Source organism: Bos javanicus, chromosome 10 (assembly GCF_032452875.1).
Source record: "Bos javanicus breed banteng chromosome 10, ARS-OSU_banteng_1.0, whole genome shotgun sequence".
NCBI lineage: Eukaryota > Metazoa > Chordata > Mammalia > Artiodactyla > Bovidae > Bos > Bos javanicus.
Window position 1 is genome coordinate 75,469,281 of NC_083877.1, and position 24,204 is coordinate 75,493,484.

The following is a 24,204-nucleotide window of genomic DNA, read 5'->3' on the forward strand; positions in this document are numbered from 1 at the left end:
TTAAAATTCAAGTTTAAAAGTCTTCTTTTTAACTTATGTACAAGAGCAAAAACTGGAAGAACATGATCAAAATTTAACAAAATAATCAACACAGTAACATTCACCACATCCAATTACTCTTTCTCAAACCATTGCTGCTGCCCTTTCTCAAAATAATCTCCACAGCAAACAACAAAAACTCCTTTCAGAAAAACTAATTCAACTATAAAGTTGAATTTTTAAAATTGACCCTTATTGATGTCCAGATTAAACAGCTGGTTTTAAATTTAAGAGTAAATATTCTTTGCTAACAAGAATAAAATTGCTTTAGTAATAAAAAGTCTTTGCCACATAAAATTCTGTGATTACAAAAATAAAAACATTTAAGTATTTATTTACTAAAACACTCAAAAACATTTTAGTATTTATTCATCTTTGTCAAACATTTTATGAAAATTTGCTTTAAATTATACTCACATCACTGAATTAATATTTATATTCTTTGAAAGATACATTTAATAAACATTACTTATAAAGAAAGCTAATAAGTAAAATTCGGAGACAGCAATGGCAACCCACTCCAGTACTCTTGCCTGGAAAATCCCATGGATGGAGGAGCCTGGTGGGTTGCAGTCCATGGGGTCGCTAAGAGTTGGACACGACTGAGCGCCTTCACTTTCACTTTTCACTTTGATGCATTGGAGAAGGAAATGGCAACCCACTCCAGTGTTCTTGCCTGGAGAATCCCAGGGACGGGGAGCCTGGTGGGCTGCCGTCTATGGGGTCGCACAGAGTTGGGCATGACTGAAGTGACTTAGCAGCAGCAGCAGCAATAAGTAAAATTAATGTAAATCTACTATAGTAGTACCACTTTATATTAGGTTTTTAAAATTAGATTGTAAAAACCTATGGGCAGCCCTAGATTTTACAATTCATGTTATGACAGTTCATAATTAAAAAATGAAGTGTTCATATGTTTATTCTACTTGAAAAGGTACCTGTTCCTAGTATTGTGAGCCTGAATTAATGGATTAGCAGTCAGCTAAATACCTGCAATACTTAATCATGGGTGTTATTGAAACACGTTTTAGGCATAAGTTTTAAAAATAAAGTTATGAAAATTTTCATTGAAAGTTCAATGTCAAAATGATCATATATAGAGCCCAAAGTCAGTATGAACCATAAAGAATTTCTTCAATGTCTTCTATTACTAAAAACAGTACTTACATTGAATGAAATGCTTCACAGAAAAAGACTGCTAGAATGAAAATACTAGATATATTTCACAAATTTCTACCAGGAAATACAGAAACAAATGCATAGAAGGCAAACAAAACACCCTCCAATCTTGAATTTGGCTTTTATTTTAAAATACATTTAGCATGTAACTACCATAGGACAGAAAATAATAAATCACAAAGAAATGGAATATTTTCAAATACTTTTAAGCTAGATATAAAAATTAATAAGATAGCATAGACCCAAATTATAGGAAATAGTCCCTAAAATACAATTCAGTAAACACATTTTGAAAGAAAAGTTCTTTGCGCATTTTCCAACGTACCAGTATGTTCCTAAGTGCCTTGGTTTTCTGTTAACTAATAGGTAAAGGCTGTAAATTTAGTTACTTTACTTACAATTATCAGATGCACTATTGTCAAAAATTACCATGTCTTTAAATTCTCAGAGTTATAAAAATATGAGCTCAAATAGTTATGTTGCCCAAAATAGAAACATCTTAAGTTGATATCTCTGGATAATCAGACAGATATTGCACTAAGTCAGTAATTCCATACCCGATGCTCATTTACATGGAAAGTTAATTCTCTTTATGAAAAACTTAATAGAAATAAATTTAATGTTAACCTAATTACAATTACACTTCAAAATATAAAGGCACGGACAGAATAAAGAATAGTTTAATATTTATACTCAAATTTTCCACTGTGAAAATAATAAAAGGTTGAAAAAAATAAGATCTAAAATTCTGATACTTTTAAATTTTATAATTTACCATTAAGTAGCTACTAAATGGGTATTAAAAGTTAACAGTGCTAAATCCAATCCCTTCCAAATAATTTAGAAAAATGGTTTGTTTATATATGAAACATGTGCATTGTCCCATCTATAAAGTTCAATTACATTTCCATTCATTGGAATTATCTACCTGTAGTATAAACGATCAAGACAATGTACAAAAAATATATCTTGTTCCTATAACTTACAATGCACAGAAAAATACCTATAAAAATGGAATATTTATCCATTTAGGTTCCCAATAAATTAGTGAGAAAATTTAGCCCGTTCCACGTTTCTTTCTAAACAAAGGCTAAAGAATTGAAGGTGGTTTACTTCTAGCCCTGTTAGCTTGACAGATATTTTTAAAAATATTTGTCTGATTATATGTAACTTAAGATAAAGTTAGCCTTATTTTTATATCACAGTATACATGGCATTTCTTAATTCAGCAACAGAAAGGCACAATTAGCAAGCAATAAAATTCAGTACCTGACATTAAACTAATGTCCAGAACAACTGCAAATAAAATACATTCAACACAGTGCACAGAACTGGAAAACAAAAAAAAAGGAATTCAAAAACTAATTTTTCGGAAAATTTGGTCCATTAAAAATGCCTCCTATGTTCAACATCATGGATAACATGAAAGATGATGGCAGTGTAAAAAGAGGCAGTAAATTAACATGTGGTAACATATGAATTCTGGTCTAGTAATTACACAATTAGATTAGGAAATGGTTCCCATTGTAAATTAAAATTAAATTTATCAGTTAATAACATACCTGTATTAAATCCAAATACACAGGCACAACTGTTTGCATATTATTACTGATTTTATAATACACCCCCATGGTTCAAAAAAACTTAGGTATATTATTTTATATATAATATATATTAGATACATAATTTTATATTATGTTCCTTAATATATATTATATAACTTGAATCTGTAACACCACAAAACTCTCCAAATATTACATGAACACTCCAAATGGTATTTATCATTTTCTCAATGTTGTAATAGCTCAGCTCACCTAAAACAATAACTGGATGTGCAGTGATAAAATGCACTGACTCTTAAGAATTTACTTAAATAATTATTTAAGTTAAATTCCTGCAAAAGCCTAACTCTGATTTGGCTTTTACCTAGAATATGGTTTTTAGATATCAGTAACTGATACCCTCCTTTCTTATCATAAACAGTATTTTTCCATCAAGAGATACCAATAAAGAAAAATATGTAAGGAATCAAAAATGTGATAGAGAAACCAACCATTCCATAGGTAATATACCGATAAGGAAGTTCAACTTCCATGTGCTGCCTTGCTTTTCGAATATCATCACAAGGTATACTGAAGATTTTACAGGCTAAAGGAACAGTGATCCTTTTCATTATATCTCTGACCACTAGTACAAATAACATCCCTATGAATATCCGCAATATGGCTTTTCCAAACAGAGTCATTGAAATGGGGTGCCTAGCTAAAGGTAATATATCCAGAGGAGGATCTAAGAGTAGACCCATTTTATAGGTAAAATGAGATCCACATGCAATCCCTGCACCACTTCCCAGAATCTCAGCTGTGTCTCCTCTGGATGTACTCCAGGTGTCAAGAGTGAAAGAAAAGATCCCCAAGGCTAAATGAAGCCCGATGATGATTAATGGAGCATATCTGTGAGTTTGGTTGAAGTTGTCAATCACGTCCACAAATGGATAGAAGATAACCAAGATTAAAATGGTATATAGGAATCCAGCAATAACATCCTAAGAAAAGAAAAAAGCACAGCTGTTTAGTATAATATTTTTGTTTGGCATTTAAAGAAATAAGTATATATTTCACATTTCAAATGTTAACATGTATTTTAAAATGTCACATTATTAAACTTTATATAATATATAGTAGGTACTAAAACCATTACACTAAAAGATTTATTGATAATAATAAAATTATGTTTTTATAGTTCTGCCCTTTTATAAGTTAATATAGATATGCTATACACAAATTTATATTCAAATCCTCAACAATAAACTAGCTTAAAGTATGTAGTTGTGATTTCTGAGAAAAGCAATATACAGCTAGCTGACCCTTGAACAACCCAGATTTGAACTGTGTGGATCCACTAGGTAGCTGATTCTTTTCAGTAGTAAACAGTAGTACAGTGCTACATGATCCCTGGTTGGTTAATCTGAGGATGCAGAAGCCCTGATATGAAGAAACTGTGGATATGAAGGAACCAAGTATATGAAGGGCACACTATAATTATTGGTGGATTTTTGACTACACTGACATCTAAATTGTTCAAGGATCAACCAGACTTATTTTAAGACTTCATCTTCATGTATTTAATAATTACACACCTAAACACATAATTATTTCCATGACTAAAGAGGATACAAAGCCTATTTTTTCTTAATTCACTAAACAAATACTTATTGAGTACCTATATGTGCCTGACACTATTTTAGGGGCTAAGGATATATTGCTTAAAAACTGAGAAGATACCTACTGCCATAGAGCTTATGTTTTAGTGGGGATGACTGACAATAACCATGTAAGTAAAAAGCAGATAAATATTACCATTTCGGGTTATTATAAAGAAACTAAAACAAGACAATGGGATAGGCCCTATTAAGAGTGATTAGGGAAACCTGTCTGAGGAGGTGACACTTGAGCAGAGATCTGATTCCAAAAAAGAGTCAGCCCTATCTTTAGACCTAAGAAAAAGTGTCCCAGGTAGAAGAAATAACCAAGTGCCAAGGTACTGAGGCAGAAAAGAACCTAGTGAGTTCAAGGAACTGAGAGAAATCCAGTGTGTCTCAAACAGTAAGAAAGAGAGATGTGCCGTGAGGTCCAAGAGACAGGCAGAGGTCAAATCACGTAGGGAGGGCCCATGTAGGTTAGGTAAGAACTTCACATTTTATTTCAAAAGCGACAGGAGGCCTGAAAGACAGATTCCCAAGTAGGAGTGTAGTAAAATCTGATTGATGTTTATAAAAGAACACTCCATCCACTGTGTAGAGAATAGATGACAGGGGTAAAGTATGGAAGACAAGAGACCACTAGAGACACAAGTGAGAGGCGACTACAGTGGCTCACTCGAGATTGGTCCATATAGAGAGACATGCGTAGATGGATCTAGTAGAATATTTTAAAATTAGAGTTGACTAACTTCGACTTAGTGATCATCTGAATGTAAGAGAGAAGCAAAGGGGATCAAAAATGACATCTAGTTTTATGTATGACAGAAGATGGTTTATTGGAGGAAAAAAAGCTGTTATTAAAAGAATCTTCCTTTTCAAATAATTCCTGACATGAACAAAACTATTCCAAAATTTTCATCTTAAAACAAATAAAACCAAACCCTATAGGGATTAACTATCACTGAAAAATTTATCCAAAAAATTGCATACATTCACTGTCTCCACTTCTGCACTTCCTTATTTTTTCCTAAACTCATCACTGCATTGAAACCATTCTTTTCTAGATTCTAGTGATCTTTATGCTGCCAAAAACAATGGTTACTTCTCAATAGCATTCAATACAGTTAAGCAACACAGTAGTGGCTTAATGTTTTTCTGTTCTAATATTTTTTAATTATTGGTTATAATGTAACATTTGGTACATAGAAATCAGATATGTAGAGTGTACCTGAAATTATAAAAGTACTTTGAATCTATTGGTATGCTGGTTAATAGTTCTATCACTCTGCATAAACCTGAGTACTGACTGAACAGATACCTGCTCTGAGTAGGACTGACATATATACATTCCCATGTGTCAAACAGATAGCTAGTGGGAAGCTGCTGTAGAGCACAGGGAGCTCAGCTCAGTGCTGTGATGACTTAGAGCGGTGGGATGCTGGCTGGGGTGGGAAGGAGGCTCAAGAGGGAGGGGATCTATGTATACTTACAGCTGATTTACTTTGCTGTACTAACACAACATTGTAAAGCAGTGTAAAACAATTATACCCCAATTAAAAATATAAATAAAAACTGTTTTAGCACATATCTCCAAACAAAACATTACCAGGTGTTGCTTCTTTCTGAGCTTTATAAAAGTGTTAGGCAATATGTAGTCTCCTCTGATTTGCTTTTCACACTTAACATTCAAATCTTAAGATTCATTCATCATATGTGGTTTATAGGTCATTCACTTTCCCAAATATGTAATATTTTGTGTGATTATGTAACTTATTTATCTGTTTTTCCCACTGACAATCACTTAGGTAGTTTTCAGGTTTTGGATTAGTTCATTGGTTACGGCTGAGCTTGAATGCTTTCTTAATTGGTATATACTCTTAAACCAACCAGGAATTTAAACAATGCTACTATATTCTTTCTTTTGATGTTCCCTGTATGGGTCTACAAAAGTTTTTCCAGGACATGTGCCTAGGAATGGAAAGGCAGAATCAAAGTATATGTGCATGTTCAATTTTATAAGCCAATAAAATAATCTCCAAAATGTTTACAGAAATTCAGGTTCCATCAGTTGTTGGTATTTCTTGATGTTTAATTTCCATTTCCGTGATTATTAATTAAGCATTATTTCATAAGTCCATGGGCTAGTCCTTTTATATGCAAGATATATTTGTGTCTTTAGGGCAACTGTTACTTTGGATTTTCTTTTTCTTGTTGATTAACATGATTTCTTTAGATTGTATGATAGCAATTATATTTTTGGAAGTATATTTCAGTATGACATAAAACATCCAATCTTGTTGTCTCTACTTTTTTTGTATAGCTCTATGAATATTAAATTTAATTGCTGTAAAGTAAAGTAAAAAGTCGCTCAGTCATGTCGGACTCTTTGCGACCCCATGGACTGTAGCCTACCAGGCTCCTCTGTCCATGGGATTCTCCAAGCAAGGATACTGGAGTGGGTTGCCATTTCCTTAAGACTATACAAATCTGCCTCCTTTTCTATTTGTCATTAATTATTTACCATATCACCCTGGATAAAAAGGGCATATTTAATCTCCGTGCTACAGAACCAAAAAGAAGAATGACTGAATTCAGGACATAAACATGGTGACTGTCACTGTGATACCAATTTAATGTACAACATTAAAATGTGTAACTAAGTGATTTTAAGCGTTACAGCACAAAATATACGATAAAGAAAAGTTGATGTTAAAGGTAACAAAGAATTCAAAGTAGCAAATTTTCCAAAAAGAAAACAAATAACTTTAGATACTTAAATTAATTATAGATAACAAATCTGCTGTAAAAGTTAATAATTACACATATGAATGGAATATTCACAGTTATCAAATTTATGGTAGAGGATATCAAATACCATAAATTCAATAAAGATTTATCACATATCAAATCTGGAATTGCCTTCTTTTCATTTCTCCCCATCAGTATACAGAACTAGAGAGGCTAGTGATTGGCTGAGACTAGAATTCAAGACTTCTGTCCGCTCCTAGTGCTGTTTTTACTTCAGGTGTCCTGATTCTAATTCAACATGTCAGTGAGGCCAACAGCGTTTCTAACAACAAAATATATTACTGGAATGAATCATTCTTCATTACAAACAACTAATAAGGATGTATTTTGAAATTTTTATCTTTAAAATTCATTTAATACATGTTCAGTACAGAAAATCTAGAAAATATGGATAAAAAATAACAAGTAATTATTACTCAGAAATAACTACTATTAAAACTCTTAGTGTTTACTGTTCTGGATCTTTCTCTATAACATGTTTTCAGGACTTTTGCTGTTGTTTGATTAGTTTGATTCTTATATCTTGTTATAAAAATGTGTTCTGGAGTACATGCTACTTGAGGATCTCATAATACTTTTCTAAAAAAACTTTCCACATATAGACAAACTTAGTACAATTTTAGGTAAATGTAATTACAAAATATTCATAATTTTACTAATGTAGAAGTAAACTAGTAATCTGACAAGTACTTAGTCTGGTAATTTTTAAATGGCTTGTGTTTTAAGACATTTTCAGAGCTAGGTCTGATAGAAAATAAAGGAAAAATGGAAGAAGTAACTCCTCTACTTTTCTGGAGATTAAGGAAATCTATCTAGGAAAGTGTGTGCATGCTCAGTTGCTCAGTCATGTCCAACTCTTTCAACCCCATGGACTATAGCCTGCCAGGCTCCTCTGTCCATGGAATTTTCCAGGCAAGAATACTGGAGTAGGTTGCCATTTCCTTCTCCAGGGGATCTTCCCAACCCTAGGACTAAACCCATATCTTCTGCATTGGCAGGAGGATTCTTTACTACTGCACCATCTGGGAAGCTATTCAGTAAAGTAGGCATTAAAAATAAATTAAGTGTTGCTCTTTGTGTTGTAATAATAAAAACAAAGCATATGGGAAATAATAAAATGTTCCTTATAAATTATTTAGACTACATTACTGGAACTTTCTTCTTAATGTTAATAAAGGTTATAACACAGGCACATAATTTACAATGTTTGCAAGTCATCTGTGATTTTACTTTTGAAAAAGAAAAACAACTTGTAATAATGCACATAATAAAATTGAGTAGCTAGTCAGAATAAAACTGATAAAGATATTCTATGGGACAGGATGCTTTTGAATAATTAAATGACTATGGTTGGGGAATTCCCTGGTGATCCAGTGATAAGGACTCCATGCTTTCACTGCCCAGGCCCAGGTTCAATCCCTGGTCTGGGAACTAAGATCCTGCAAGTCATGCAGTATGGCCAAAAGAACAAGAAAAAGAAGACTAGGTTATCAGACTTACAATTTAATAATACATCAGTATTGTTTTTACTTCAGTTGATTCAAGCACAGATGTTATCCAGTATCAAAAACATGAACTGAACTCAGCTTGAATAATCAATCCACTATATATTTCCTTTGAACAACAGCATGTTTGAGATTATATATTTTCAATATAGTAAGATTCTAATTCTTCTTTTACGATGATAATGAATCTAGGGATAATATTATCATTCTTAGTTCATAATCTTTTGGTAGTTTTTCAGGTGCGATATTGTTAGTTGAGAGTGGAAGGGAATAACTTTAATGAGGCACAGAGATGGCAAACATTTTCTTGTGACTAATATTAGATTTGATATAAAAAGGTGATAATTGGTCTATTATAAAATTATTACAGACTAGTCAGAAAGATAAAATTATATGTCAATTCATAATTTGCCTTAATATAAATAATTATAAAAAATAAAACACAAATAGTTTGCTTCCTAACATAGCATTTGGGACTTTCGTAAATTTACTAGTGAAGGGGCAGCTGCTGGAGGTAAGTAATCTGAGGAAGAAACAGAAATCCAATATTTTTCAGCTATGAAATGAGACATTTTTGAGTAGAAAATTCTAAAAGTGTTCATTTGTTAAGGACAAGAAAAATTTGATATAACCCTTTATAAATTTTTGGATTCCGTGAATTCGTCCCTCTCTCTCCATCTTTCTTCTGATTCTTTATAATATAATACATAATACCTTCACAGAGTGTTCTAAGAGACACCACACTATACATGAGGGTAGAGTTATTTTTCTCATATTGCTTGTTGTCTAGTGGGGATGACAGATAAATAAAAAAGCAACTGCAATTCAGCATAAGTGCTATGCCAGAATTATGCTCAAGATGTTCTGGGAGAAAGGCCACCTAACCAGTCTTGAGAAAGAAAGATGGAGAAGGTAACAAGGCTTTAGGAGATAATATTTTCTGGTGAATCATGAACAATGGATTTGATAGTTAGGCAAAGAAAGTGAAAACAGCATTCCATGTGGAGGTTAAGGCATTCCTAACAATGTGAAGATAAAGAAACACCCTTCACATTTGAACAAACATAGGTCATTCAATATAGTATCATATTTGCGTTCTGAACAGTAAACTACAATAGGAGGCTGAACACTGTATGGAGCAGCGTCACACTTGAAGTGGAGCTACTAATTAAGACGCTGCTGCAGTACCCTAGTTAGAGATGGTGCGGGCCAGAATTAGGGAATGTCAATCAGATGAACAGGAAGGGAAGTGAGGAGGTATAGCTGAAAGATACAGCGTTCCTGCGCCACTGCTTTTGAAACTGAACTGCATTCTCAAAATAAAATATCTGATATAAGCCCTAAAATACTGTTGGGCAAGAAGAAAACTAGAGTTTAATATTAAAAAACAAGTGGCACCAGGAGAGTTTTAGTTCACCTAATTTCTATTCACTAGGTTTTCACTTACAAGTAATGCTCCTTGGTGTCTGAATTTACATTGTCAGTTTTGACTCAGCAGTAGGAAAGGCATAGAAGAAAATGAATAAGAAGATAACAGTGAACCTGGACGGAGGGAGAAATGTTATCCTGAACAATACTTGGTTCTTGTGATTGCTGGGAACTGTTTCTATGAAATATATATATATTATATATATTAAATATATATATTATAACTACTTTAAAACTTTGCAAAACATCCTGTTGCTATTTTTGCAAGAAAAAAACATTTACAATAACTATATTTTCTCACTTAAGTTTCCAGGAAGTTTAAAAATGACTAAAAATTATAAAATTGCATGTTGATTTTAGAAAAAAACAAAGCAATATGAACACAACATTTTCCTTACCAGAATGGAGTGCATTCCCATGTAAATTCTACTTATGCAAACTAGAGAACACCAGCAGGGAATAAGAATCAGTCCATAGGTGAGAGGATACTGAAGGGGAAAAAAAAAAGTAAAATTAGTTAGATAAATCAGGTTAAATATAAACAAGCAGATAAAAACTCAAGGAGAACAAGAAGTATGGTGTTTACTTTCTGTTATATTTCCAGCACCTAAGCCTAAGCATGGCACATAGCGGACATTCAAGAAATACTTTTGCATGAATGAACAAATAAATCTAATGTTTCGACATCTTTATTGTGGGAACTGGCTCATTTTTGCTTCTACAGTAAAGACTCAATCACTGGCCTGCTACAGAAGAAAAACAAATAAAAGACATACTTTTACTATAACTACAAAATGAAAGTGGCTCTGGAAAAGCACCTGACTCTGGCCCAGCTTAGTGTCACTGCTTCCCTGGGGAGGAGGCATTATTTCCCTCTCACTTCCATCAGTGACTACTACTGTTTGCCATTTCCCCATCTTCTTCAATGTTCAACATCATGTAATTTGTTGTCCATTAATACTTTCAAATAGCAACTATAGTGCGAAAAATTTTGGTGGGATATTGGAAGCAGGAAGCCATAAAGAGGGAAAAAACTTAAAATGCAGATGACTTTTAGTATCACTTGGGCTTCCCTGAGAGCTCAGTTGGTAAAGAATCTGCCTGCAATGCAGGAGACCCCAGTTCAATTCCTGGGTCAGGAAGATCCATTGGAGAAGGGATAGGCTACCCACTCCAGTATTCTTGGGCTTCCCTTGTGGCTCAGTTGTTAAAGAATCTGGCCAGAATGCGGGACACCTGGGTTCGATCCCTGGGTTGGGAAGATCCCCTGGAGAAGGGAAAGGGGGATCTTTCCCACTCCAGTATTCTGGCCTGGAGAATTCTAGGGACTGTATAGTCCATTGGGTCACAAAGAGGCGGACACGACTGAGTGACCTTCGCTTTCACTTCAGTATCAGTGGCACGCCTCTAGTACTAACTAGAGGTGACTTTGAAGCTCCTAATACTAGAGGGAAAAAGGAAATGACTGATGGTTGGGCGTGTCTTAAGTTTGTAAATGAAGAAGAAGGGGCACATTTGAGACAGTTTGTGCCTGATTACTTCAAATCTCCCAATGAAACTGAAGCCAAGATGGTTCAATTCATTAAGTATTCAAAGTGGTTCAATAAAAAGTGAGGTTAAAAGAAAGGAATTAATTAATGCTGCAAGAGAAGTCAAGATTTAGTACATAGTTGTTTTGATTTGATTTCTCTAGGGGATTCCCAGGTGGTGCTAGTGATAAAGAACTTGCCTGCCAGTATAGGAGACATAAGAGATGCAGGTTCGATCCCTGGATTGGGAAGATCCCCTGGAGGAGGGCATGGCAACCCACTTCTGGTATTCTTGCCTGGAGAATCCCATGGATAGAGGAGTATGACAGGCTACAGTCCATAAGGTCACAAAGAGTCGGACACAACTGAAGCAACTTAGCTCACTCACACTGCATTTACTATGGCCCAAATATTTTTTCTTGAATGTCTAAATACCTTGATTTTGACAGCATCACACTCTCGTGCCCCTTTCACCATCTATTTTTTTCTGTGTTTTCCACACAAGAAAACATTCTTCATTGTTCCTTAAACATTAGTATAACTAAGGGTTCTGGCCTCGGTAGTTATTGGCAGTTTCACCTTTTCTTCTACTACTCAGCATGCTGAAGACCTATGTATGTCCTTGGATTAAGAACCATTTAGCCAGCCTCTGCACATATCTCCAACTTGAGATCCTTACAGAGTTAAACCCATTATACCTCAAACCCTGCTCATCACCCTACCAACTAGACTTGCTCCTCCTCTCATTTTCCCTATTTCATTTGGAAGCATCATAATCTAAATGAGAAGCATGAATTATCCTTGATTTCTTCCTTATCGCTCATATTCAACCAATAATGAAGTCTTACTGATTTTACTTTCTGAATATTTCTTGATTTGTCATCTCTTCATCCTACTTATATTATCCTTTTCAGATCCTCATAGATCCTTTTCTAGGCTCCAGGTATTCCTTCAGACGTTTTCCAATACGCATGAGGAACCTGGTTAATGATGCAGTCAGACAAGTAATCCTGTAAAGAGGGTAAGGGCCATGATAGAGGGAGTCTAAGGCACGGAACTTTAAAGTCTCCCAAACTAAGTATGATTCAAATTGTCTCAAAAGATGAGTAGGATTTAATCTTTACAGAAAAAAAGAGCACAGGGTAAAAATGATAGAGGACATTACAAACAGTAGGAGTGAATGAAGAACGGTTATGTCCAAGAAGTTGTAAGTAGTGAGGTTTTCTAGGAGCATAAGCTTAAATTCTTACTGAGGAAAGGCAACTTAATCATAAACATAAAATATGCAAATTATACAATATGTAAATATATAAATGATACTTTATATAGAATATACAAATTATATAGTTAAAAATAGTAAGTACTATGGAGAAATGAAAAGGGAACAGGTGCTAAAACAGTCCCCTGGAGTACGAAATGGCAACTCACTCCAGTATTCTTGCCTGGAAAATTCCATGGACAGAGGAGCCTGGTGGGCACTAGTCCACAGGGTCACAGAGTCAGATACAACTGAGCAACTGAGTACGCACACACACGTGCACACGCACATACAGAGCTGAGTATGCACACGCACACGCATGCACACACATACACATACAGAGCTGAGCACGCGCGCACACACACACACATACAGAGCTGAAACAGTAATGTTCATCAAATATTCCTTGTGCTCTTCTTGCAATTAGACTGGGGCCATGTGCCTGGTTTGACCAATGAACTGGGAAAAAAGGTGACGTGTGCCACTTTTAATCATCCTATGAATGCTCTCTTTCCTACAGGTGTGATACTGGAGGCTGTATGCTGACGTGTATCACCAGATGGGCAAACTTCCCTCACCCCGGGTCTCTGAGGTTCTAAGTGGATCAGAGTTGTTTGCTAACCCATAATGGATACGAAGCACAGATGAGAAAGAAGCTTTTGTTGTTAAGGTGTTTTCAGGGTTAAATCATTAGTACAGCATAACCACACTTATAGTAAGTAAAACAGTAATAGGATAAGGATAAGTAATAGTATGGGAGTCTATGGGGGGGGCAGTTTAAAGTTTTAGAAGATAGCCATTGTAGGCTTTATATTGACAAACTAAGATTTGAGGCAAGACTGGATGGAAGTGAACTGATCAACCAGATATCTGAGGAAAGAATATACACGAGGAAGTGGAAGCAAGAAGAACAAAGTCTCTAATGAGGAAACATAACAAGCAAGGAGGCTTGTGTGGCCGGAACAGGTAGGAGGAGAGGTGAGAGAGGTCCTGGCAACCAGACCAAGAAGAGCCTGAGAGGCCTGTGTAAGAAATGTGACCTTGGGGAGCCACGCTGCAGGGTCCTGAGCAGAGCAGTGTCCTGAGACTGGACAATAAGGGAGCAAGGGTGGAAGCAGGAAGGCCAGTTAGGAAGCTGTTGCTATATTCTGGGTGAGAGACCATGACAGTGGCTTCAGTCTCTGGAGCAGGTACTCAGGTCTTGTTTTTTTTTTTCTTCACTAGCCAGGGAGGGTCAAAGAAGTAAAAACTACCACCACAACCACCATACAAGTCTCCTATGATTCTTTCTTCTTTCTCTTTTTTTACTTAGATCCCATAAGGAATTAAAAAATGTACAAAGTTATTAATGGGAATTCTCTGTACATGACAGATAGAAGAAAAATTAATTTATTGATTCTCAAAAGCTAGGACTGAAGGTAGGGGATAAGGAGCATTATTTAATGGGAACAATGAAACTGAATTTAACTTAACTCAATCCACATTTGAAGGAAATCAGTCCTCAATATTCATTGGAAGGACTGATACTGAAGCTGAGACTCCACTACTTTGGCCACCTAATGCGAAGAACTGACTCACTTGAAAAGACCCTGATACTGGTAATGACTGAAGGCGGGAGGAGAAGGGGACAACAAAGGACGAGATAGTTGGATGGTATGACCGACTCAATGGACATGAGTTTGAGTAAGCTCTGGGAGTTGGTGATGGACAGGGAAGCCTGGTGTACTGCAATCCATGGGGTCACAAAGAGTTGGACACGACTGAGTGACTGACCTGAACTGAACTGAACTGAATCCACATTTATTTAGGTTTACTATCTCCAAGGTATTTAAATGGAGTGAGGAATGCAATCAAGCTAGATGCAGAGGCATTTCTCCCATTCCAGTGTACCTTTCAGATCAGATCAGATCAGATCAGTCGCTCAGTCGTGTCCGACTCTTTGCGATCCCATGAATCACAGCACACCAGGCCTCCCTGTCCATCACCAACTCCTGGAGTTCACTCAGACTCACGTCCATCGAGTCAGTGATGCCATTCAGCCATCTCATCCTCTGTCGTCCCCTTCTCCTCCTGCCCCCAATCCCTTCCAGCATCAGAGTCTTTTCCAATGAGTCAACTCTTCGCATGAGGTGGCCAAAGTACTGGAGTTTCAGCTTTAGCATCATTCCTTCCAAAGAACACCCAGGATTGATTTCCTTTAGAATGGACTGGTTGGATCTCCTTGCAGTCCAAGGGACTCTCAAGAGTCTTCTCCAACACCACAGTTCAAAAGCAACAATTCTTCGGTGCTCAGCCTTTTTCACAGTCCAACTCACATCCATATATGACCACAGGAAAAACCATAGCCTTGACTAGACGAACCTTTGTTGGCAAAGTAATGTCTCTGCTTTTGAATATGCTATCTAGGTTGGTCATAACTTTCCTTCCAAGGAGTAAGCGTCTTTTAATTTCATGGCTACAGTCACCAACTGTAGTGATTTTGGAGCCACCAAAAATAAAGTCTGACACTGTTTCCACATCTATTTCCCATGAAGTGGTGGGGCCAGATGCCATGATCTTCATTTTCTGAATGTTGAGCTTTAAGCCAACTTTTTCACTCTCCTCTTTCACTTTCATCAAGAGGCTTTTTAGTTCCTCTTCACTTTCTGCCATAAGGGTGGTGTCATCTGCATATCTGAGGTCATTGATATTTCTCCCAGCAATCTTGATTCCAGCTTGTGTTTCTTCCAGTCCAGCGTTTCTCATGATGTACTCTGCATATAAGTTAAATAAACGGGGTGACAATATACAGCCTTGATGAACTCCTCTTCCTATTTGGAAGCAGTCTGTTGTTCCATGTCCAGTTCTAACTGTTGCTTCCTGACCTGCATACAAATTTCTCAAGAGGCAGATCAGGTGGTCTGGTATTCTCATCTCTTTCAGAATTTTCCACAGTTGATTGTGATCCACACAGTCAAAGGCTTTGGCATAGTCAATAAAGCAGAAATAGATGTTTTTCTGGAACTCTCTTGCTTTTTCTATGATCCAGCGGATGTTGGCAATTTGATCTCTGATTCCTCTGCCTTTTCTAAAACCAGCTTGATTACTTGGGAAAAGAACAAGTCACTTTTATTTTCATTGATTGGTTGATGTTTTTTTAACCATTAGTCTCCATCTTCAGAATATTTTCCCTAGATTTCTTTTGTGGAAAGAAACATATTTGGGGGAAGACCTGATCCAGTTTTGATTACATGACTTTCACATTTATTCCCCAGAGAATAACAGAATTCAGTATAATTACAGTATCAAAGCAAAGAAGTACCTTATCAAGTAATCTTTTAACCAGATAAAAGAAATACCACATGTCTTAATGACAATAAAAACTAAACTAGATAAAACTAATACTCCTAAAGTGGGATTGTGTTGGGGGAGGAAGATGATGCATAATAACCAATTCATCTGGCAGATTTATTTAATATTTAAGAATATCCAAATTAAAACTACCTTTTAATTTTATATTGAACTGTCTCTAAAATTAGGACTACTAATGCTGGGCTGGAAGAAGCACAAGATGGAATCAAGATTGCCAGGAGAAATGTCAATAACCTCAGATATGCACATGACACTACCCTTATGGCAGAAAGTGAAAAAGAACTAAAAAGCCTCTTGATGAAAGTGAAAGAGGAGAGTGAAAAAGTTGGCTTAAAGCTCAACATTCAGAAAACGAATATCATGGCATCCGGTCCCATCACTTCATGGGAAATAGATGGGCAAACAGTGGACACAGTGTCAGACTTTTTTGGGGGGGCTCCAAAATCACTGCAGATGGTGATTGCAACCATGAAATTAAAAGACGCTTACTCCTTGGAAGGAAAGTTATGACCAACCTAGATAGCATATTCAAAAGCAGAGACATTACTTTGCCAACAAAGGTTCATCTAGTCAAGGCTATGGTTTTTCCTGTGGTCATGTATGGATGTGAGAGTTGGGCTGTGAAGAAAGCTGAGTGCTGAAGAATTGATGCTTTTGAACTGTGGTGTTGGAGAAGACTCTTGAGAGTCCCTTGGACGGCACAGAGATCCAGCCAGTCCATCCTAAAGAAGGTCAGTCCTGGGTGTTCATTGGAAGGACTGATTTTGAAGCTGAAACTCCAATACTTTGGCCACCTCATGCGAAGAGTTGACTCATTGGAAAAGACCCTGATGCTGGGAGGGATTGGGGGCAGGAGGAGAAGGGGACGAGGGAGGATGAGATGGCTGGATGGCATCACCGACTTGACGGACATGAGTTTGAGTGAACTCCGGGAGTTGGTGATGGACAGGGAGGCCTGGTGTGCTGTGATTCATGGGATCGCAAAGAGTCGGACATGACCGAGTGACCAAACTGAACTGATTATTTTAGGGACTACTGTTCTCGATTAGACATAACTGGAAAGAAAACAGATTCATGTGGAATTATCCTTTCCTAAAAAATGACAGAATTTATTAGAAATATATAAAATATACATAGACTACTCCTTTTCAGGCATCTTTGTTAGTTCCCCGCTTAATTCACAACTCAGTATCAGTAAGCCCAATTCACAATCTATGCTCACTTCCTTATTTTCATCCAGTCCCAAGGATTTATATACAAGTTATACTTTCATGACTCAAATTTCCACCTCTAGCTGGGACATTTCTACTGAACCTCAGACTTCTGTATCCAACTGCTTATGTGATCAGTGTCTAAAAGGCATCTCCAGTGTAAAAGGACTAAATCTGATATCCCCAATCTATCTCCACCTCTGACCAGCTGGTTATCTCCTTCCCGCTAAAAGACTTCCCCACAGTTTCAATCCTCAGGCCCAATACCTTGTTGTTAATCTTGGCTTCCCCATTCGTATCCATCATCAGTTCAGTTCAGTTCAGTCACTCAGTCGTGTCCGACTCTGCGACCCTATCAATTGCAGCACACCAGGCCTCCCTTTCCATCACCAACTCCCGGAGTTCACTAAGTGTCAGTTATACCTTCAAAAATATATCTAGTTATTAATTATAATTCCCATGGTAACCACAAAGTATCAAAAAATATACACATAAAATAAGGGAATAAAAATGGTACACTGTAGAAAGAAAAAACTCAAATGCAAAAGAAAACAGCAATGTAGGAAATTATAAGCAAAAAGAGGCAAAAGACACATAAAAATAAATAGCAAAATACCAAAAGTTACTCCTTACAGGTTAATTCCTTTAGATAGAAATGGTATAAACTCTCCAATGAAAGGCAGAGATTGGTAGGATAGATAAGAAAACATTGCTCCAACTCTATGTGGCTTAAGAGACTCACTTTGGATCCAAAGACACAAATAGGTTGAAAGTGAACAAATGGAAAAACATTTCACACAAACAGTATCCAAAGGGAGAGCTAAGTGTCTCTACTAAAATCAGACGAGATAGACTTCAAGTCAAAAATTGTTACCAAAGACAAAAGGACAGACAATGTGCACTGATAAAAGGATCAACTCATTAAGAAGATTTAACAATTATAAACATACTTGCACCAAAGCCCCAAAACAACTGAAGCAAACACAGAATTGGAGAACTAGTTCTACAAGCCAGTCTCATTAGCACTGAAAACCTGCTTTTCCACATAGCCTTTTTCCTAACACTTGGCAGATAATCTAAAGAACAGCCCACAGCCTCTTGATCTTGATTCAGGATTATTGAAAGTTTAACATTTTTAATATTGTGTAGTGTTTTGAAATGTGCAGGCCAGTCAGCACTATAAGAGAAGAATTTAATATTTTCCTTGCTCTGTGTAACATGGTTTCATTGGCTTTCGGTCTCAGATCAATGCTGTCTACTATGGTTTCTTTCTTTTTTTTTTTTTTTTAACTGGTTATCATCTCATGAATCCACAAATTCAGCCACTTTCCCAAGTTTTCCAAAACTTCATCAGACACTACAAATACTACTTTTGCACTTCCAGAGTGGCCTTACACACACATGGGTGAATTTCCTCTTCTCTTTTCTGGATGTACTATATTATTGATACATTAACATTGAACTCATGGCCAAAAGAACTGTAACTGATGCCTGAATGAATCTTAGCTCACACATGTATATTTTCTTTGTAAAGTAGATCACAGGCTTCTTGTGTTTAGGGACATTAAACAGCACTTTATACCAGAATACCAGGTCACCATACCTGCCCTCCTGAGAAATCTGTATGCAGGTCAAGAAGTAATAGAACTAGACATGGAATGACAGACTGGTTATAAATTTGGAAAGGAGTACGTCAAGACTGTATATTGTCACCCTATTTATTTAACTTATATCCAGAAGACATCATGTGAAATGCTGGGCTGGATGAAGCACAAGCTGGAATCAAGACTGCCAGGAGAAATATCAATAACTTCAGATGACACTAGCCTTATGGCAGAAAGCAAAGAAGAATTAAAGAGCCTCTTGATGAAACTGAAAGAGGAGAGTGAAAAAGGGAGCTTAAAACTCAACATTCAAAAAATGAAGACTATGGCCTCTGGTCCCATCACTTCCTGGCAAATAGATGGGGAAACAATGGAAACAGTGACAGACTTTATTTTCTTGGGCTCCAAAATCACTGCAGATGGTGATTGCAACCATGAAATTAAAAGACACTTGCTCCTTGGAAAAAAAGCTATGACCAACCTAGACAGCATATTAAAAAGCAGAGACATAACTTTGCCAACAAAGTTCCATCTAGTGAAAGCTAAGGTTTTTCCAGCAGTCATGTATGGATGTGAGAGTTGGACTATAAAGAAAGCTGAGTGCTCAAGAATTGATGCTTCTGAACTGCTGTGTTGGAGAAAACTCTTGAGAGTCCCTTGGACTGTAAGGAGATCAAACCGGTCAATCCTAAAGGAAATTAGTCCTGAATATTCATTGGAAGGACTGATGCTGAAGCTGAAACTTCATTACTTTGGCCACCTGATGGGAAGAACTGACTCACTGGAAAAGACCCTGATGCTGGGAAAGATTGAAGGCAGGAGGAGAAGGGGACGACAGAGGATGAGATGGCTGGATGGCATCACCGACTCAATGGACATGAGTTTGAGTAAGCTTCAGGAGTTTGTGATGGGACAGGGAAGCCTGGCCTGCTGCAGTCCATGGGGTCGCAAAGAGCTGGACATGACTGAGCAACTGAACTGAAATAGCACTGTAGTTTGGGGACCATCCCCTGGTGGCTCAACTGGTAAAGAATCTGCCCGCAGTGCGGGAGACCTGGGTTCGATCCCTGGGATGGGAAGATCCCCTGGAGAAGGGAACAGCTATCCACTCCAGTATTCTAGCCTGGAGAATTCCATGCACAGGCTACAGTTCATGGAATAGCAAAGAGTGGGACACAACTGAGTGACTTTCACTTGACTTTAAATAGTAAAACCATCAACAAAAAGCATGAACACTTGAAAAACACTGCACTGAACAGAGCAAATAGGACCGTCCACAGTAAATAATGGTTGAAACAAGAAAGCAGATTGTTGCCTTGTTCATCCTTGCCTGGGAACATGTATGCCAGCTGACTCAAATTTTTCACATTCTGCAAGTCTGAATGTACTGATTCTTGGGTAACAAATTTTATTGCATGGGCTAAGTTTACAAACAATCCATGAATAATGAAGATCAACTATATGAAAAAATTAAATTACTCTTAAATAACCATAGGCCAAATAAGAAATCACAGGGAAATTATAAAATAGGGACAAACAGAAACTAAACACATATAATACAAGTCATGTAATACAATGAAAGCAGCCCTCAGAGGGAAATGTATAGCAGTGGAGCCCTGCATTAAAACAAAAGAAACCATTCACAACTCTACAGTGAGGACTAGAAAAAGAAGAGCTAACTAAATGCAAAGTGAGCAACAGAGGGAAGTAATAAAATGATAAGAGTGGAAAAATACAAAATACAGGGTAGTAAAACAAGAGAATCGACAAAACTGAAAGTTGTTTCTTTAAAAAGAACAAGACTGACAAAACTACAGCCTGGCGGACAAAAAAAAAAAGAAGATGCAAATAACTAAAACCAGAAATCAAAGTGGAAACATTACTACCGATCTTACAGCAATAGAAAGGATTATAAGAGAAAACTATTAACAGTTAATATGCTAACAAATTAAGATAACCTAGATGAAATTCAAATTCCTAGAGAAACACAAATTACCAAAACTGACTCAAGAAGAAATATAATCTAAACAAGTAAAGAAACTGAATCAGCAATCAAAAACCTCCGAAGAAAAACCTAAGTTCAAACAGTTTTACTGGTGAATTCCACCAAACATTTATTTAAAAAAGATTCGGTGTCAATATTTCTCAAGTTCTTCCAAAAAACAGAAGCACAGAGAATATTTCCTCACATGCAACGAGGCTTTTATTACTCTGATAGCAAAACCAGAAAACGACAGCACAAGAAAACTACAGACCACTAGCCCTTGTGAATACTAAAGCAAAAATCTTCTACAAAGTATTAGCAAACAAAATCTAACAGCACATTAAAAGTATTACACACCATGATCAAATGGTTATTTACCTCAGAAATACAAGGGTAGTTCAACAAAAAAATTAAGTGTCATACACATTAACAGAAGGAAGTAAAAACAAAGCAAAATAAACACATGATCATCTCAACGGATATAGAAAAAGCATTTGACAAAATCAACACTCCCTCACAATGAAAGATCTCAAAAACTAGGAACAGAGGAAATTTCCTAAACATGATACAGGGCACTTACGAAAAATCCACAGATACTATTACGTTCAATGGCTGAAAGGTCCCACCCAGCTTGCCTGCCAAGATTAGGAACAAGATAAGGATGTTTACCTCTCACCAATGCTATCTAACATTGTATTGTAGGTTCTAACCAGAGCAGTTAGGCAAGGAAAAGAAATTTTAAAATATCTAAATTAGGAAGAAGTAAAACTATCTCTACAATTTGGGAGACCCGGGTTCAATTCCTGCGTCGGGAAGATCCTCTGGAGAAGGAAATGGCAACCCACTCCAGTACTCTTGCCTGGAAAATCCAGTTGCCGGAGGAACGTGGTTTGCTACAGTCCATGGGGTCACAAAGAGTCGGACACGACTGAGCGACTTCACTTCAAAACTATCTCTATTCACAAAGACAGGACCTTAGAAACAGAAAATCCTAAAGAATCCAAAAAAACTACTGGAGTTGAGAAATGAATTCAACAAAGTTGCAAGGTACAACAAGATCAATGCACAAAAAAGAGTTTTATTTCTACACATCAGTGTAAGCAGTCTGAAAAGGAAAGTAAGAAAACAATTTAACTTATAATACACCCAAAAGAATAAAATAGCTACAACACTTTACTGAAAGAAATGAACAACCCTTATCTTTGACACAGGCTACATTTATGCATTAAGATATATTCTGTATACATTCTCTATATACATATATACTACAAATACTTATATGTACTTAAAATAATAGTATTTATTTTCACTATTGTCTAGTGTCTACATGATAAGGCAGTCAGTAAATACTTGCTGAATGAAGTAAACATAAGGCTTTAGCCACTTACAGTATCTCATTCAAGATAACCTGGGGTCAAAAGCCATGGTATCACTCGGTTCTGTCCCCAAACCTGGGCTATGTCAAACATTATTTCTAATAAGAGCATCTCTGGAATTCACCATGATAAACCGAAATCTGAAAATCCTGTTGAGTAAACTCAGGTTTACTGGTTCCAAATAGGAAAAGGAGTAGGTCAAGGTTGTATATTGTCACCCTGCTTACTTAACTAATATGCAGAGTATATCATATGAAATAGCAGGCTGGATGAAGCACAAGCTGGAATCAAGACTGCTGAGAGAAATATCAATAACCTCAGATACGCAGATGACACCAGCCTTATGGCAGAAAGCGAAGAAGAACTAAAGAGCCTCTTGATGAAACTGAAAGAGGAGAGTGAAAAAGGGAGCTTAAAACTCAACATTCAAAAAATGAAGATTATGGCATCTGGTCCCATCAACCATGGCAAACAGATGGGGAAACAGTGACAGAATTTATTTTCTTGGGCTCCAAAATCACTGTAGATGGTGACTGCAGCCATGAAATTAAAAGACACTTCTTACTTGGAAGAAAAACTATGACCAACCTAGACAGCATATTAAAAAGCAGAGACATTACTTTGCCAACAAAAGTCCATCTAGTCAAAGCTATGGTTTTTCCAGTAGTCATGTATGGATGCCCCACTCCAGTACTCTTGCCTGGAAAATCCCATGGACAGAGGAGCCTGGGGCTGCAGTCCATGGGGTTGCTAAGAGTCAGATATGACTGAGCAACTTCACTTTCACTTTTCACTTTCATGCACTGGAGAAGGAAATGGCAACCCACTCCAGTGTTCTTGCCTGGAGAATCCTAGGGACGGGGGAGCCTGGTGGGCTGCCGTCTATGGGGTCGCACAGAGTCGGACACGACTGAAGCGACTTAGCAGCAGCAGCAGCAGCATGTATGGATGTGAGAGTTGGACTATAAAGAAAGCTGAGCGCTGAAGAATTGATGCTTTTGAACTGTGGTGTTGGAGAAGACTCTTGACAGTCCCCTGGACTGCAAGGAGATCAAACCAGTCCATCCAAAAGGAAATCAGTCCTGAATATTCATTGGAAGGACTGATGCTGAAAATGAAGCTCCAATAGTTTGGCCACCTTATGCGAAGAACTGACTCATTGGAAAAGACCCTGATGCTGGGAAAGATTGAAGGCAGGAGGAGAAGAGGATGACAGAGAATGAGATGGTTGGATGGCATCACCAACTCACTGGACATGAGCTTGAGCAAGTTTCGGGAGTTGGTGACAGATGGACAGGGAAGCCTGGCCTGCTGCAGTCCATGGGCTCGCAAAGAGACATGACTGAGTAACTTAACTAACAAAACTCAGGAAAAGGAATTTCCAATACTTGTTTTAGAACAAATATTATTAGGTAAGGATTCTGAAGCTTAAGCTTTTAAAAGTAATATATACTTTTTCATACAAAGCAATTCAAGTTGCATAGAAATATAAAATCCTCTTCATTCAATAGCACATTATAAACTATATTTTCTATACTAAAAAGAAAAATAATCAAAAAAGTAATTAAATTAGCATGTTTTCCTTCATGGTACTTTCCACTGGTAGACTAATGAAGGTAATCTTCCCTGGTATCTCAGCAAGTAAAGAATACCGCCTGCAATGCAGGAGATCCCGCTTCCATCTCTGGGTCAGAAGTTCCCCTGGAGAAGGGATAGTACACCCACTCCAG

At 36.9% G+C, this 24,204-nt stretch overlaps 1 protein-coding gene across 1 annotated transcript in view; it reads right to left on the bottom strand.

Moving 5' to 3' along the window:
- Positions 1-1,322: 1,322 nt before the first annotated feature.
- Positions 1,323-24,204, bottom strand: part of SGPP1 (sphingosine-1-phosphate phosphatase 1) — a 31,126-nt gene continuing 8,244 nt past the window's right edge. Inside the window, exons 2-3 of the mRNA XM_061429079.1 lie at positions 10,560-10,649; positions 1,323-3,763 (exon numbers count right to left, since the gene is read on the bottom strand). Of these exons, the coding sequence (XP_061285063.1) occupies positions 3,212-3,763; positions 10,560-10,649 (642 nt within the window). The 3' untranslated portion in view covers positions 1,323-3,211. The remainder of the gene's footprint in view (positions 3,764-10,559; positions 10,650-24,204) is intronic.